Source organism: Salvelinus alpinus, chromosome 1, assembly GCF_045679555.1.
Source record: "Salvelinus alpinus chromosome 1, SLU_Salpinus.1, whole genome shotgun sequence".
NCBI classification, from domain to species: Eukaryota; Metazoa; Chordata; class Actinopteri; order Salmoniformes; family Salmonidae; genus Salvelinus; species Salvelinus alpinus.
This window is the reverse complement of record NC_092086.1, coordinates 91552308-91567181: the sequence shown is the minus strand read 5'-3', so window position 1 is coordinate 91567181 and position 14874 is coordinate 91552308. Positions and strand designations below refer to the sequence as shown.

Genomic DNA, 14874 nt, shown 5'->3' with positions numbered 1-14874 from the left:
CAAAGAGTTCAACTGGCTAGACACCCATAGCAACATATCCGGCATCATTTTGCAATAGGGCAGTGGTTTCCATGGCCACCAGATAACACAGTGGAACAAATACAGTACATAGAGGACTTGTCTGGTATAACTAATGTCTCTCTAACCTCTCCCTCATTATGCTACTGTCTGAGGTTTCTGTCAATAATTCCCATAATCAATCTTCAATGTTCAATCATCAAACCCTAATTGATGGAGTGGACCTGAGGTCATCTTAACCAAGAGCATTCCTCTCCTGGATCCTAAAGGGCCTGATTAACTGACCCTGGCTCAAACTTACTTGCCTAAACAACACCAGGCAACTTCCATATTTGCAACCACTAGTAAAGCAACAGCAGTTCTAAACAGAGACGGGGAACTGTGTGCTATTCAAACCTGCATTCTCAGAACAAACTATTTCTGTCTTGACTAAGATGAAAGAGGAATGTGTAATCAGTATTATGGTTTGGTTTTCCATGGGGTTATAAAGTGAGCCCTGAATCCTCTAAAATAACACTTTTATGACAGGGTCATGTTAACGAGTCCCTCTCTACTACTGCCACACCCACCCGGCCATTAAAACAAAGTCAATTGATCAAGGATGTATTTCATGGAACTTCACACGAGTTTAAAAGTGCTTCAGATAAGTATGTGGATACAAATACAAGGGTTTGGATGTAAACAACATTTTGATCTGCCAAGGCCCCTTCAGAGAGACAATGGGTATGGCTGTTTGAGCTGGGAACTCAACACACTAAAACATTCTGGGCCAACAACACCCTTTTGGGATATTTTTTTTTTTACAAAAACATTCTGACCATTAAAGTGCATCCTTGGATGTCCCCCCACTCTCCCAAACTACCCCCCCATCCCCACTGAACCCCCCCCCCCAACCCCATAGCAGGGGTCCTTCAGGCAGAGAGGGAGGCTCCCCAAACAGCGGTGTGGCACGTTACTGCCGACAGCCTTCAGAGCACAGTCCATACATCCAGTGGCTACTTTCATTAACAAACAGATGTAAAATTATTATACACAAATAACAACATAGCTATGGGCACAAATCATATCTTCCAACTTGACATGGAGGCTTGGACTTTTTCATTATAGTGTATCATTAGGGTTAAAATGGTTGGTTGGCAGAGAGATTCTTACTGTAACAATGAAACCCACTCTGTTCTTTCTCCTGGCCCTCCTGTTGGTGAGTCCTAGAGTCAGATTATCAGGGGGTGGAGGGGAAGAGTCAGCATTGGGATCTGCACTGGCACACAGGTGGCAGGGGCAGGTCAGCTGGATGCTGTTCACTAGTGGCAAGTTTGTTTGTCAAGCGCTCCTCGTCTCCTCTCTCTCTCTCTTTATCTGTGTTATTATCAATGACCAAACAAGGTAGTGTCGGTGTGTGTGTTTTTGTGTGTGTGTAAGTGACGGAGGTCCAGCATCATCAGATCAGGGGTACAGCGTGTGCTCCCTTCTCGGTGTCTTTCACAGTGTCTTTTAGAGTGTCTCTTGCTCGGTGGGGGCGCAGTGGGGGTGTTGGTGGAGAGGGGGCAGGAGGGACTGCAGGGGTGACTGGGGGGTGGTGGGCGGCGACTGCTGCAGGAGGCTGAATTGTGTGGTGGTGGGGGGAGGGGAGGAGCGGTAGCAGGAATAGGCAGAGCCCCCGGTGAGGGTGGTGGTGGGGGAGGCAGGGAAGCCAGCCAGGCCAGTGGGGGAGTCCAGGAGGGGCTGGTTGTAGAAGAAGAAAGCAGACTGGTGGATGAAGGTCTCGATGATTGTCTGGTAGGTCCGCGTGGCCGTCAGGGCGTCCATGGTGGTGAAGTCTGGCCGCATCAGAGTGGGCCAGAAACAGATGGACAGATTCTCACTGGTCATCAGGTTCTGTCTGCTCAGCTGGCTCACCCTGGGAGAGACAACACAATACACTCCCATCAACAACAGCATGACAACAGCTACTAGTGTAATAACATTATTACACAGGTATAAGAGCTACTTGATGATACATGTTACAAAACATGCAAATGGTTTCAGTCACAATGCAGTCAGGGCCAAGGTCATAGAATGAAACAGTTAGCCAGTCTGATCTGCACTCACTTGTGTAAGTGGCTCATGACAAATCTGAAAACGTCATAGTTCTCCCTGGGGAACTTCCTCAGCACATCCTTCATGGTGTACAGCCTTTGTTCCCTGTCGTTGATTTCTGTGCACACACACAGGGAGGGGGTCAGTGCTATGACTCACATGTTTTCAACTCCATATGCAGCACTACATACAGTATACATCTACACACAGTTATAATATATTATATTTTCTGAGAAGAAAACACGACATATCCTTATCCCACCCTCTACGAGAAATCCTCCCCAACACTTACAGTACCCTGTAAGAACTTGACTGTCAAAAATCACAAGAATCACTCCCTGAACAACCACTCAGCACCACCCTTGTACCCCACCCTGACTCCCCCACCCTGCTCAATGTCTTACTGAACCCTTCAGAACCCTTGTACCCCTCCCTGACCCCAGCCAGCTCCATGTCCTACTGAGCCCTCCAGAACCCCAGTACCCCTCCCTGATCCCAGCCAGCTCCATGTCTTACTGAACCCTCCAAAACCTTTGTACCCCTCCCTAACCCCAGCCTGCTCAATGTCTTACTGAGCTCTCCAGAACCCCAGTACCCCTTCCTAACCCCAGCCAGCTCCAAGTCTTACTGAAGGCCTCGAGCAGCTCCACCTGCAGGATGCAGGGCACCAACGGCTCCGGCAGCTCAGAGAAGAAGGCCTTCAGAGCCCCAGCCACCGTGTTGATGGCAAAGTCCTTCTCCACTAGGTCCAGCCCATGGTCTAGAGGAGAAAAGAGGTAGAGGGATAGAGAGGTAAAACAAGATGTGGGAGAGGGAGATGAAGAGGGAAGAAGAGCAGGAGAGGAAGGTGAGATGTAGAAGAAGAGAAAGAGGAGAGAGTGGTAGAGGGAGGTGAGGGGGAGGAGAGAAAAACAGGTAGCGGAGGGAGGAGAAAGGGGAAGAGAGAAGAATAGGAATAGTGTGTAAGAGGTAGTCGGCTTTGTCACTGTTCTAAATATATTTTGTTGTAGGCCATAATTTCCTCTACAGCTCATGTGTCAATATATTGATTAGCCAAATAACTAACCAGGGTTAGTCCAGGGGTTAGGGACAGAGTGTGGTAAGTATTACAGTCAATCCATCCATGGGTCTGATACAATGTTTTAGACCAGACAGGACTAGGTACAGTAACTCACCCTGGTCAAACTGCCTCTGCATGCTCTCCATCTCACACTTGTTCCCACTCACCCTGTAGAGCCCCTCTGTGTTGAGACCTGCAGAGAGACAGAGATTGAAACCAGGAAGAATGCTTCATTCCATCGACTTCATCTGCATTACGTCATTATCCATTTCCTGTAAAGTCAATGAGGGCACTGCTGAAGTACAGAACTTGATCACTGGCTACATTTGCTCTAGTGTAGTTAGTTATTCTTGGCTTATTAAACGTAAATAGAGTTGGGAAGAAAAATAATCATTACATTCACATTACATTTTTTTTCATTTAGCAGATGCCCTCATCCAGAATGGCTTACATTAAAGCACATTGAAAATGAACAATCTCATAAAGTGATTATTGAAAGTAAAACTTTCACAGTGCAACACTAAAAAGACATAACACATTTTCATAATTCAGCACCACAGATTTACCTCAGAATTATCAACATTAAGATTCTGCCTATGTTTTGGACAGCATCCACGTCAAATAGCATAATGAACAAGACAAATACACACACACAAACACAGGGGAGAAGAGGAGACAGAAATTGTGACCTACCTGTGGTCTCAATGAAGTGGACACACTTGTCAATAAAAAGTGGGATAGGTCTGTCTGGGAACACCACATTGACCAGGGGTACCCCGAAGTAGTTGCTCTCCAGGGGCTTGGGAATAGAGGGCCGAGCCTTTGGTCTGGTTTTCTGCACAGAAACAGGAATGTTGACATTGTTAATGACCAAGTCCATATTAGAATGGTTGTTCATTATGTCAACACTATGTTCAATTCAGCTGTAAGCTGGCAAACTAAATTAGCCTTTATCTATTCAGCATCAACAGCTGCCGCATCAAGTGTCTTAGACACTCTGAAATACAGGCTTAAATTCTATTCACTCACTTTTGAACTTACTTTCTATGAATAGCATGTTAGCATGGAGGAATAGTTTTGATTAAAACAATCAAGCAATTATGCATCAAAAAAGTTATTTCGAAAGTAGAGTTCACGTGAGAAATCATAATAACCATGTTGTCAATACTTAACCACTTTTATCGTATCAAAGCTAGCCATCCATTTACCTAAACTTGAAAGACAATAGTCATTCAAACTTGAAAATTATAGTGTTAACCCATTAGCAGTTAAGAGGAGAATACTAAGTGAAGAAATACGTACCTTGGCAGTTCGCCGTAGGCTCTTCAGAATGTTCCTCTTCTTGGTGTCCTCTCCCTCCTCATTGATGATGTCTCCTTTCAGGGTTCCGAACTCATCCTCCTTGGTCTTTGGCAGGGCCCCCATCTCGTCGTCGCTGCCAATGAAGCTAGTGCGAAAGCTGCTGAACTTACCCAGGCGTTTCGAGCGGTCACGGTACAGCCGGGGCTTCACCCCCGCCGCCGAGAACTTCCTGCAGCGCTCCAGGGAACTGCTGTCTGCCTCACTGTCCGAGCCGTTCCCATTTGAGTGCATCCTGTTGGCGTTGCGGATGGTGATTATTTTGCCCTGCGTGCTGTCATGGGGCACAGAGTAGATGATCTCCTCGTTGCTGGGCCGGGGCTTGGACACAGCATCCATGGGCTCTGCATAGTCTGAGGGGTCGTAACCTCCGTCCCCACCTGGTACCCATGTCACAGCAGAGGGCAGGGAGCGACGGTGGCCCATGGTGTCTGTGTTGTAGGGGTTTCGGCCCACCTTCCGGAAGTCAAAGGTCACAGTGGGCTTGGGCCTCACCTGGGGAGGGACCTTGCTGTTGAGTTTGTTCTCAAAGGAGCTGATGTCAGAGATGACAGAGACATCGCTGGAGTCCAGGTCAGGCAGGTTGAAGCCCCCACCATGGGAGGTGAGTGTGCCATCGAAGTAGGGTGGGGAGGGCTCCACGTCATCCACATCAGAGTCTAGGAACATGTTGCCAGGGCTGGGTGAGCTACAGCGAGGGGAGTAGGCAGTGTCGTTAGTGCAGGCCTCTGCCACGTTATCATACATGTGTGTTGCCTCCACAATGTTGCGTTTCTCCACCACCTCCATCAGGAAGTGCTGGAACATCTCTATCCTGTGCAGGCCGCCCACCACCCCTCCAGACCCACACACCACACTGTTGAACCTGCCCTCTATCTCTTGGGCCAGCTCCTCTCCCTGGACTAGCTGCTCTCTGGCAGACTCACTTTCTGTGAGCTCCACCTGGCTCTCCCCTACTGCCAGCAGCTGAACAGGGATGATGTCCTGGATCTCACACAGGAAGGCACATAGAGTCTCCAGGGAGGCCTTGCGGCGGGCTGAGTACACAGCGATGTAGCCATGCACTAATCTGCTCTTCCTCAGGGAGAAGGAGGCGTGGTAGGAAAGAAGGGAGAGCTCAATCACCTGTTTGTGAGGCCCCACTGTCTGCTCCAGTATCACTGAGGTCCCACTATTGGATGTTGGCCTGCAGTGCTGAGGCAGTAGGAAGGGAGAGAGGAGCTGTTCCACGTCGTAGTTGTCTCCACACATCAAGCACATGACGATGCGAACGTCTGCCTCTGGGCTGGGCTGGTGAGGAGAGTCTCTTGGGCCTGGAGGTTTAGGGGGCAGAGGTGGGGAGCTGCTACTAAAAGATGAGCTCCTCCTAGAGTCCAGGAGACCCCTCAATACTTGATTGATCTGACTGTCATTCACATTGTGCCCATAGCCCACACCAGGAGAGGCTGGGTCTAGGAAGCTACACTGCAGTCTCCTTGCTACCTGCTGTCCCTGTGTTATTAGGCCTAAGGCAGTTTCTCCCCCAATATCTGCATATGTCCCTACTCCCCTTTTAGTAACCAAGAGCAGAGACGTTAAAAGCTGAGCTATATGGCTGTCCCTTCTACCTATTGTTGACTCCCGCAACCTTTCAATGCTTTCTACGACGTAGGTTAGGGACTCTTTTGAGTTGTACAGACACAGGCATCCATGGGGTGTGAAAGTGGGAGTGTGAAAGGAATTTACAGGAAGTCGTATGTTTCCCTCGATAGGTCGCAGGGTCAACTCATACATTTTCCCATCCAGCACATACCGGTCGTCATTGGTACAGAGAGTCCTGATCTCATTGGCAAACTCCCTGGCCAGTCCGTCTTTGCCCAATATCACAAGGTTGATTCGGTCAGCTTTAATATCCCCAAAATGGGACTTCACATTGAAGAAAGGGTAGCATGTTGGGAAACGTGAGGCCAGGAGCTGCTCTATCTTGAAGTCTCCACACTGTGGGCTGCTGGGACAGGTCTCCTTGGTTGGGTGGTAGACAAAGTGGATATGCTTCAACACCAGAGCATCTCTCTCAGCTGGAAGCTTCTGCAGGGTCTTGAACCTCTGCTCCTCCCCTAAAACCTCCTGGATGGCCCCCATCTTCTCCTTGCTGGGCTTGGCATCCACCTCCAGCTCATAGAAGAGCTCAGAGTACTCCAGCAGCAGCTCCTGGAAGTCCTCTTTAGCGTGGTCTATTATCTCTTTCTGGTGGCGGTTGTAGAGGTCCAGGTACTCTGATTCCTCCAACCATTGGTAGAAGTCTTCGTTCATGATGAAGCTGCGGGCCTCTTCCCAGGGCTTGCCTGGCGTGACAAAGGGAGAACAGGCCAGCTTGTGCTTGAACTCCTGCCTCATCTCGGCCCGCTTGCACTCATTCCTCAGGTGCTCCAGGTGGGCGTTGAAAATGTACTCGGCTGGGGCCGTCTCCAGCAGGTCTGAGGGGATGCGCTCATCCTCCATGTTATCTATGTGAGACGTGTCCTCCCATGGAGAGTCCTCCAGAACTACAAACCAGTGGGCAAAGTGCTGCTTAGACTCCAGGACCTTCTGAACCCCAGACCAGCTCAGCTGGTCGATCTCATCCAGGTCAGGCACCAGGGAGCTAAGTGCTAGAGGAAGAGTGCTCAGATAGATTTTCCGACGTCTCTCAATGTGCTCCTGTTTCAGACGGTACACATGCTGCTGGAAGAGCTTCTTGCATTTCGCTGTACCCTCTAGAAAGACGTATTCTTTGAACTCTGAAGAGCTGTGCATGCGTCGGCTGGTGTTAAGCCAGGTCTCGTTGTGGTTCTTCACTACGCGGTTGACTAGCCATTCGTATCGGTCTTTAGCCAGGGCTATCTGCTGACTCTGGAGCTTGAGGGCCTCAAAGTAAGGAATGATCTTGGGCTTGCCCCTGCTCTTATCAATGAGTTGCACCAAAGCAATGAAAGCTAGGTCAACATTGATGTTAGAGCGTGCAGATGTCTCCACTACTATAAGACTCTTTTTAGTGATGGCAAAGGTGTGAGAATCTTTGATGTAGCGTTCAACCCCCTCATCACACTTGGTTAAGACCAGCACAATGGGTTTCTTTGTTTTGCTCAGCTGACCATAAAGATTTGTGACAAACTTCAACTGGTCGTCAAAGTTGCGGTTCATCCCCCTACTGACGTCCACACAGAGCATGAACCCGTCAGCCTGTATCTTGCCCTCAGGCATCTGCTTCTGCTCAAAGTCCTGCTCCAGCCCCAGCTGGTCCGTGCAGAAGTACATCAGCTTCTCTGCAGAGGCCAGCTTGGTGGAGGCCGCCCTCTTGATATAGGGCTGCATGGCAGTGCTGCGGTGTGGCTGGAACGTCTGGTCATCAATGAACTCGGTCTGCTCCACCACATGCATCTTGCACTCTGGCCCCTCCTCCACCACCCGCCCCACCTCCCCCCAGAACAGGAAGTGGTCATTGTTAACCACTCTGCCCCCGAAGTCGCTGGTGCTCAGCACTGACGTGTGGTCCAGATAGAAGTCATCAGCACTGGGGCGCACAAAGCGGTTACACAGGCAGGACTTACCCACTCCACACTGGCCCTTCTCTTTCTCAGTCCCTGACAAACCCACAACAATAAGGTTGTATGTAGGTGACTTAGCATCCTGCTTTTTCGCCATCATTATCGTCTGCTGACACTCATCCTGCCATATTCAGGGACTCGATAGAAGAGTACACCTGGATGTGAGTGGCAGATTAGTTGGTGTTTCCTCTAGTGTGCTTCATGTTTAATCACAGCAGTGTAGGGGTGTAGCAAAGGCAGAGGCTTCTCAGTCATTTCTAATGTAGCTATGAGCCTGTCAGGAAGAAAAAGAGCACAAAAATCAAATAATTAGCTAAACAAAATCTTCATTTATGTTTAAAAAAGGAACAAATATTAGTTTGAGCCAAGTTAACCTTATTTCTGCTCTCATCAAAAAAAGAACAGTCAAACACCTTCACAAGAACGACAGTGGTTAAAAGAAGACAAGACTAAGAATAATTTCCCTTCAACTTAATGAGAGAACACTGAGTAGGGGCAAGAATTTCTCATTTCTAATCCGTTCTCAATCTGGGCTGGCCTTTTAATAGAACAGGGTCGTTCCACCTCAAAAAGCACAAGAAAGAGTTGACACACACCATCTCAGATTGTTCTGAAATCGTTTCTGTTGTTAGAAACAGAACATTAGCAGTCCTGCAACATTATTCTGTTTTAATATAAATTGACCTAATTGATTTTATCCAAATTGGCCATTTAAAATGTATAGGATTCATATAATAGTCAATATAGTACCTAACATCCAACTTGGACCTAACTTTTTTTCTAACAATGAGTTACACATGAGGAATCCAAAGGAATGGTCAAAAGCCAGTCACGGAACCCCCCATTCCAATCCCACCCCAACAACGAGTATATCAAAAATCTAATCAAATGTTATTAGTCACACGCGCCTAATACAACAGGTGTAGACCTCACGGTGAAATGCTTACTTACGAGCCCCTAACCAACAATGCAGTTTAAAAAAAATATGAATAAGAATAAGAAATAAATGTACCAAGTAATTAAATGAGCAGCAGTAAAATAACAATAGCGAGACTATATACAGGGGGGGGTACCGGTACAGAGTTAATGTGCGGGGGCACCGGTTAGTTGAGGCAATATGTACATGTAGAGTTATTAAAGTGACTATGTATAGATGATAACAACAGAGAGTAGCAGCGGTGTGAGGAGGGGGGGCAATGCAAATAGTCTGGGTGGCCATTTGATTAGATGTTCAGGAGTCTTATGGCTTGGTGGGGTAGAAGCTGTTTAGAAGCCTCTTGGACCTAGACTTGGCACTCCGGTACCGGTCTGTGTCTGACAAGTACTATGAAGCTGCGGCTCTGAGTATTGTTTCTCCATTATATGTAATATATTCCTAGTGAATTTGGTGATTGTTTCAAATGGTAACTTTTTAAGATTTGTGGCACAAAGCCAATGCAAATCAATAGTACCTATATTAGCATTTTCACACTTCATATTCAAATCATCTGAAAGTATCTAAAAAATATATTGTGTAATTCAATGATGTTACTTTTAGATGATTTGGTTATGAAGCACAAAAATACTATTATAAATACCATTGACTTGCATTTGAAACAGTGGCCTGGTAAACAAAACCAAAGCATGGATTGCCGTCATACATGTTACCAAAAGTATGTGGACACCTGCTCGTCAAACATCTCATTCCAAAATCATGACCATTAATATGGAGTTGGTCCCCCCCTTTGCTGCAATAACAGCCTCCACTCTTCTGGGAAGTCTTTCCACTAGATGTTGGAACATTGCTGTGGGGACTTGCTTCCATTCAGCCACAAGAGCATTAGTGAGGTCGGGCACTGATGTTGAGCGATTAGGCCAGGCTCGACAAACTGTTTCTGTATGGACCTCGCTTTGTGCACGGGGGCATTGTCATGCTGAAACAGGAAAGGGCCTTCCCCAAACTGTTGCCACAAAGTTGGAAGCACAGAATCGTCTAGAGAGTCCTTGTATGCTGTAGCGTTAAGAATTATCTTCACTGGAACTAAGGGGTTTAGACCGGACCATGAAAAACAGCCCCAGACCATTATTCCTCCTCCACCAAACTTTACAGTTGGCACTATGCATTCGGTTCTCCTGGCATCCGCCAAACCCATATTCGTCTGTCTGTCGGCGTGATTCATCACTCCAGATAACGTTTCCACTGCTCCAGAGTCCAATGGCGGTGAGCTTTACACCACTCCAGCCGACGCTTGGCATTGCATATTTGATCTTAGGCTTGTGCGCGGCTGCTCGGCCATGGAAACCCATTTCATGAAGCTCCCAACAAACTGTTATTGTGCTGACGTTGCTTCCAGAGGCAGTTTGGAACTTGGTAGTGAGTGTTGCAACCGAAGACAGACAATTTTTACACGCTACGTGCTTCAACACTCGGGGTCCCGTTCTGTGAGCTTATGTGGCCTACCACTTCACGACTGAGCAAGTGGTTGCTCCTAGATGTTTCCATTTCACAACAGCACTTACAGTTGACCGGGGCAGCTCTAGCAGCGCAGAAAGTTGATGGACTGACTTGTTAGAAAGGTGGCATCATATGACAGTGGCATGTTGAAAGTCACTGAGCTCTTCAGTAAGGCCATTTGTACTGCGAATGTTTATCTATGAAGATTGCAAGGATGTGTGCTCGATTTTATACACCTGTCAGAAACAGGTGTGGCTGAAATTGCCTAATCCAAACTCACTGAGAATACATTACAAAGGATGAAGAAACAATTCTCCGAGCCGCAGCTCCATACTAGTTGTCAGAAATAGAAAACTGATACTGTATCCCAGTGGAGGCTGCTGAGGGGAGGACGGCTCATAATAATGGCTGGAATGGAGTAAATGGAATGGTATCAGAAACATGTTTTTGTGTTTGATACCATTCACTCCATTCCAGCCATTATTATGAGCCGTCCTCATAACTGCTGTATACTCTTTGTTGGGTTGGGATTAGCGTGGGGTGTGGGGGTCCATGGATGGCTTTTGACCATTTACATGAGGATGTCTTAGTCATTGTTAGAAAACTATTTGGTCCAAATAAGATGTAAGGTACTTTATTTATTAAATATTATATGAATCCTATAAATTAAAAATGGCCAATTGGTGTACAATCAATTCGTTTAATTTCTCAGAGATCAAATTATATCTCAACAAAATAACGTGGCAGGGATGCTAATCTTATACGTTTCTAACTACAGAAACGATTTCTGAAAAATCTGAGATGGTGGGTTTCATGGCTTGCTGAAATGACATGGAACAAGCCAACACCAAATGCAATATACAAAGAAAAACTCAATATCCCTGCAAATCAAGCGAGACAGTAAATATGTTGAGGGTGTATGTAGTGAAAAGATTACATTTTCTTTTTTTTTGCCTTGTATGAGAGATGTCATGAAAGGAGCCTAAATGGGACTGGAGACATGGGTACTCTCCGCCATGGATCCACATACTTCAACTCAATGACAAACTTATCACATACAGGCTACTGACAATCCCATAAAAGGATCACACCAACTGCAATACAACATCAAGTACATACAACATCAAGTACAATACAACATCAAGTACAATACAACATCAAGTACAATACAACATGTGAGGAGTTGGTCACGTAAAGTGGATGAATCAATGTTAGCCCTAAACCCAACTTGGGATTTGGATCATTAACCTGCTAGTTAGCAGTTTGGTTCCCTAGCCACCAGGCTGTACTGTACTTCTGCTCAGAGCTATCTTTTTTTAGGCTCTTTTTCTGCCTACTTTATGACTTGGCAGGTTTTGGAGTGTGAGCAGGGATGGGAGTGAAGGGGAGGAAGAGGAGAAGCACTCACACTAATTGGAGTCCCATCCTACCTATCGCTAGCCAAAAGCATTGAGGGGATGGATGGTCTGTGTGTCTCATAACTATGTAAGATACGTCCTTATCTCGATGGTGGCCAAGGACCTCTTCAGACAAAGGGCTAAGCAGTGCTCTTGGTTTCCTTGCCAACCGGGACCTTTAGCTGGTCACTATTAAGGATCTATGCTCTTGACTATGGCCTTGATCCTGAATATCATGATCATGGATGAATGACAACACACATTTAGGTAAACATCAACCTCTTTAGACAGAAACAAAAATATAAACTCATCAGCCAGAGGTCTGTTTGCACTGTTCTTATTGTAATAGCTTCCTAATTGCTGTGTTTATACTGTTGCCAAACAAAGAAAAAACAACAGATGATAGATCTGCCCAGCATACAGACAATCACTAATTAGCATAATCCAGTCTACTGCATGTACACAGTAACCTATCATAATCACCAGTGTTAGAATCAGGTAAGGTTTGGTGTACTCTTGTCTGTCAAGTTGCCAAGCAGTATATTTGACACAGAGGAAGGGGCTATACTGGAGAAACTCCATAACTACAACCAAATGATGACAAGAGGAGGCACGAAGTACAACCAGAAAACAAATCACACTGTATTATTGTGATAAAAATCACTCATGTAAATAGACTATTGATGTACTTACTGTATCAATATTGACATGAAATGTGGACTACAAACTGACAGGCTACTGCCATTTAATAAAACTGTTTTCATTATTATTGTTTACAAAAGGAGGCATCTCCATATATTCTAAACCTATATAAAATCTAGCATTTAAAACATGCCTAAATAGCCCATCAAAGGCAAAGTAGGCAGTCCATCATGAAGCTCAGCTGTGCAAGGCCTGACTGACAACCAGATTGAACAGGCAAGTTATTTGGAAATGAAAACAAGCAAGTCACTACCCTACCCTCTGATTGTAAAGATACATCATTTTCTATATTCAGAAGCACAAACATAATTGCGCCATATTGTTCGACATTGTCAATATATAGTGGGTTGGTTACAACTCCTTATGCATATTTGAATGGATTAACAACGATTTTGGAATGAATGTTCATGGAAAGCACTGGCCACGCCAGGCCTCTTGTCCACAGAATGAAATAGCCGACTCGTAACTAAACCCATTCACCTCGTATTTATTTCTGAATCCACTTGCACTTTTTAATCATCACCCAAAGATACATTTGTAACAGACAATTGATACATTGTGAGTCAATTGATCATGAGAATGTTTAGCTGGAACACTGGTTTCAGTCTGTGTTTCAGATTAAAATGGGGAGAAAGTGAATACATACCATCGCATTCTCCCTGAATCTGTCAGGCCAGCGCTTGCCGCAGCCCTCGCCGCCTGATATACATGGACAAGAAACAGAAATGTAGCTCGTTTGATTCCGAAACAGACACAAATAACTATACATATGTTGTTATTGTTAGCTTGACAGATTAATTGTAAATCTATATCCCTATTTTGATGATTTCCAATTCCATTGATATTTTCGTTGTCTTTGTGATAATAAAACTACTAACGTAAAAACAATGATCTTCCTGTTTTTTTTCTCTCCTCGGGAGAATAAAAGCTTGTTTCACCGTCTTCTCCTTGGTTCACCACGTTGCTTTTGTCCAATTATTATGTCCATTGTTGTGCCAACATTATGCTGGATCGATCATGCACGGGACACTGGTCGAGGTTGCTGCAATTACCGTACAAGGATTATTCTAAACTGGCTTCATGCAATAAATTGGTAATGTCCTTATCAATTTAACAAGAGATTGCGTGTGTGTGAAAGTGTTTTTTCCCCCAGCTTCCCAATAATGGCGGCGGCCCTCCTCCTTGAGCTAATTCTCCTCTCCTTTTCTCGGAAAATGGGGAGCTACGGAGACAGACGCGGCGAAGACTCGCCCAGCGGTGCACACACACAACTGCAGAACGTCGCTATTTACAAAGGCGAGACGCTGCTGTCATGCCGACACGCGCAATCACCATCACTGCTACAAAGGTGACATTAGCCAATGTATGTCAAGGGTGATAATGGCTGTGATATATCTCTGTGCATTCCTGCTTTTCACAAACTAACCAATATATTTTTAATAGAGTTCTATTTTGTCTGAACAAAATGACATCACCTGCTTTGGTAGGCCTTATGTCTTTGTCTTATTATTTTATTATTGTCTCCTACTTTAAATTCACACAATGCGTCATAGTAATATTTGTTCAAATTATTATTATTAGGCTCATCCTTGTTCTGAGACCAGTCCCAGAAGAGATTAAAATACTTTCAAGTAAAAGTAAAAGGATAGGCCAACTTTTTAACATTGTCTAAAAAATAATATTTCCTATCCAACATTGTACAATATACTGTATCTTGGAGTTTCCACTAGCTTCTAGAGACTATAGCCACAAAGTCAGATTCCACAGCCACAAAGGCAAACATTTTTTTTTAAGTTTTTTGGTCTTAATTAAGGTTAGCAGCGTGGTTAAGATTAGGGTTATGTTTAAAATCAATTTTTAACAATATAAATTGTAGAAATGGGCGGGGTTTATGACTTTGTCGGTAAAGAACTGGTTTTAATGACGACCCTATCTTGTGGGCTTCTATAAATCTGATGCCGTAAAGGCTATTGCCGCCCCCTGGTGTAGCCTACTGTTGTGTACGTATATTTGTACAAATAAATACAGGTTTTACACGTCTATGGATGGGGCCAGTGCTACTGCAATATATATATGTAATAATTTAGCCCGAATACGCGTTGAATATATGCAATAGATACATTTGAAGTTCAGCCACAGCAGCACACGTCACACCAACATTATATATTGGATAATTGATGACGTACTTCCAAAACATTTGCGCACGGGGAGGCAAGCGTTGGAACGACAGGACAAGACACCATGGTGACAGTTCGTCTCCTG

General features: G+C 45.3%; 1 protein-coding gene across 1 annotated transcript; it reads right to left on the bottom strand.

The window, feature by feature from the left end:
• Window positions 1-1493: 1493 nt before the first annotated feature.
• LOC139534193 (rho GTPase-activating protein 35-like) lies at window positions 1494-13912 on the bottom strand. Its single transcript, XM_071333088.1, has 8 exons — window positions 13491-13912; window positions 13259-13311; window positions 4457-8353; window positions 3848-3989; window positions 3270-3347; window positions 2723-2854; window positions 2107-2212; window positions 1494-1915 (listed from the first exon to the last, which is right to left on the bottom strand). Exons 3-8 carry the CDS (start codon window positions 8177-8179, stop codon window positions 1510-1512), a joined length of 4587 nt encoding a protein of 1528 aa, XP_071189189.1. The 5' UTR covers window positions 8180-8353; window positions 13259-13311; window positions 13491-13912; the 3' UTR covers window positions 1494-1509.
• Between the last annotated feature and the right edge of the window lie 962 nt (window positions 13913-14874).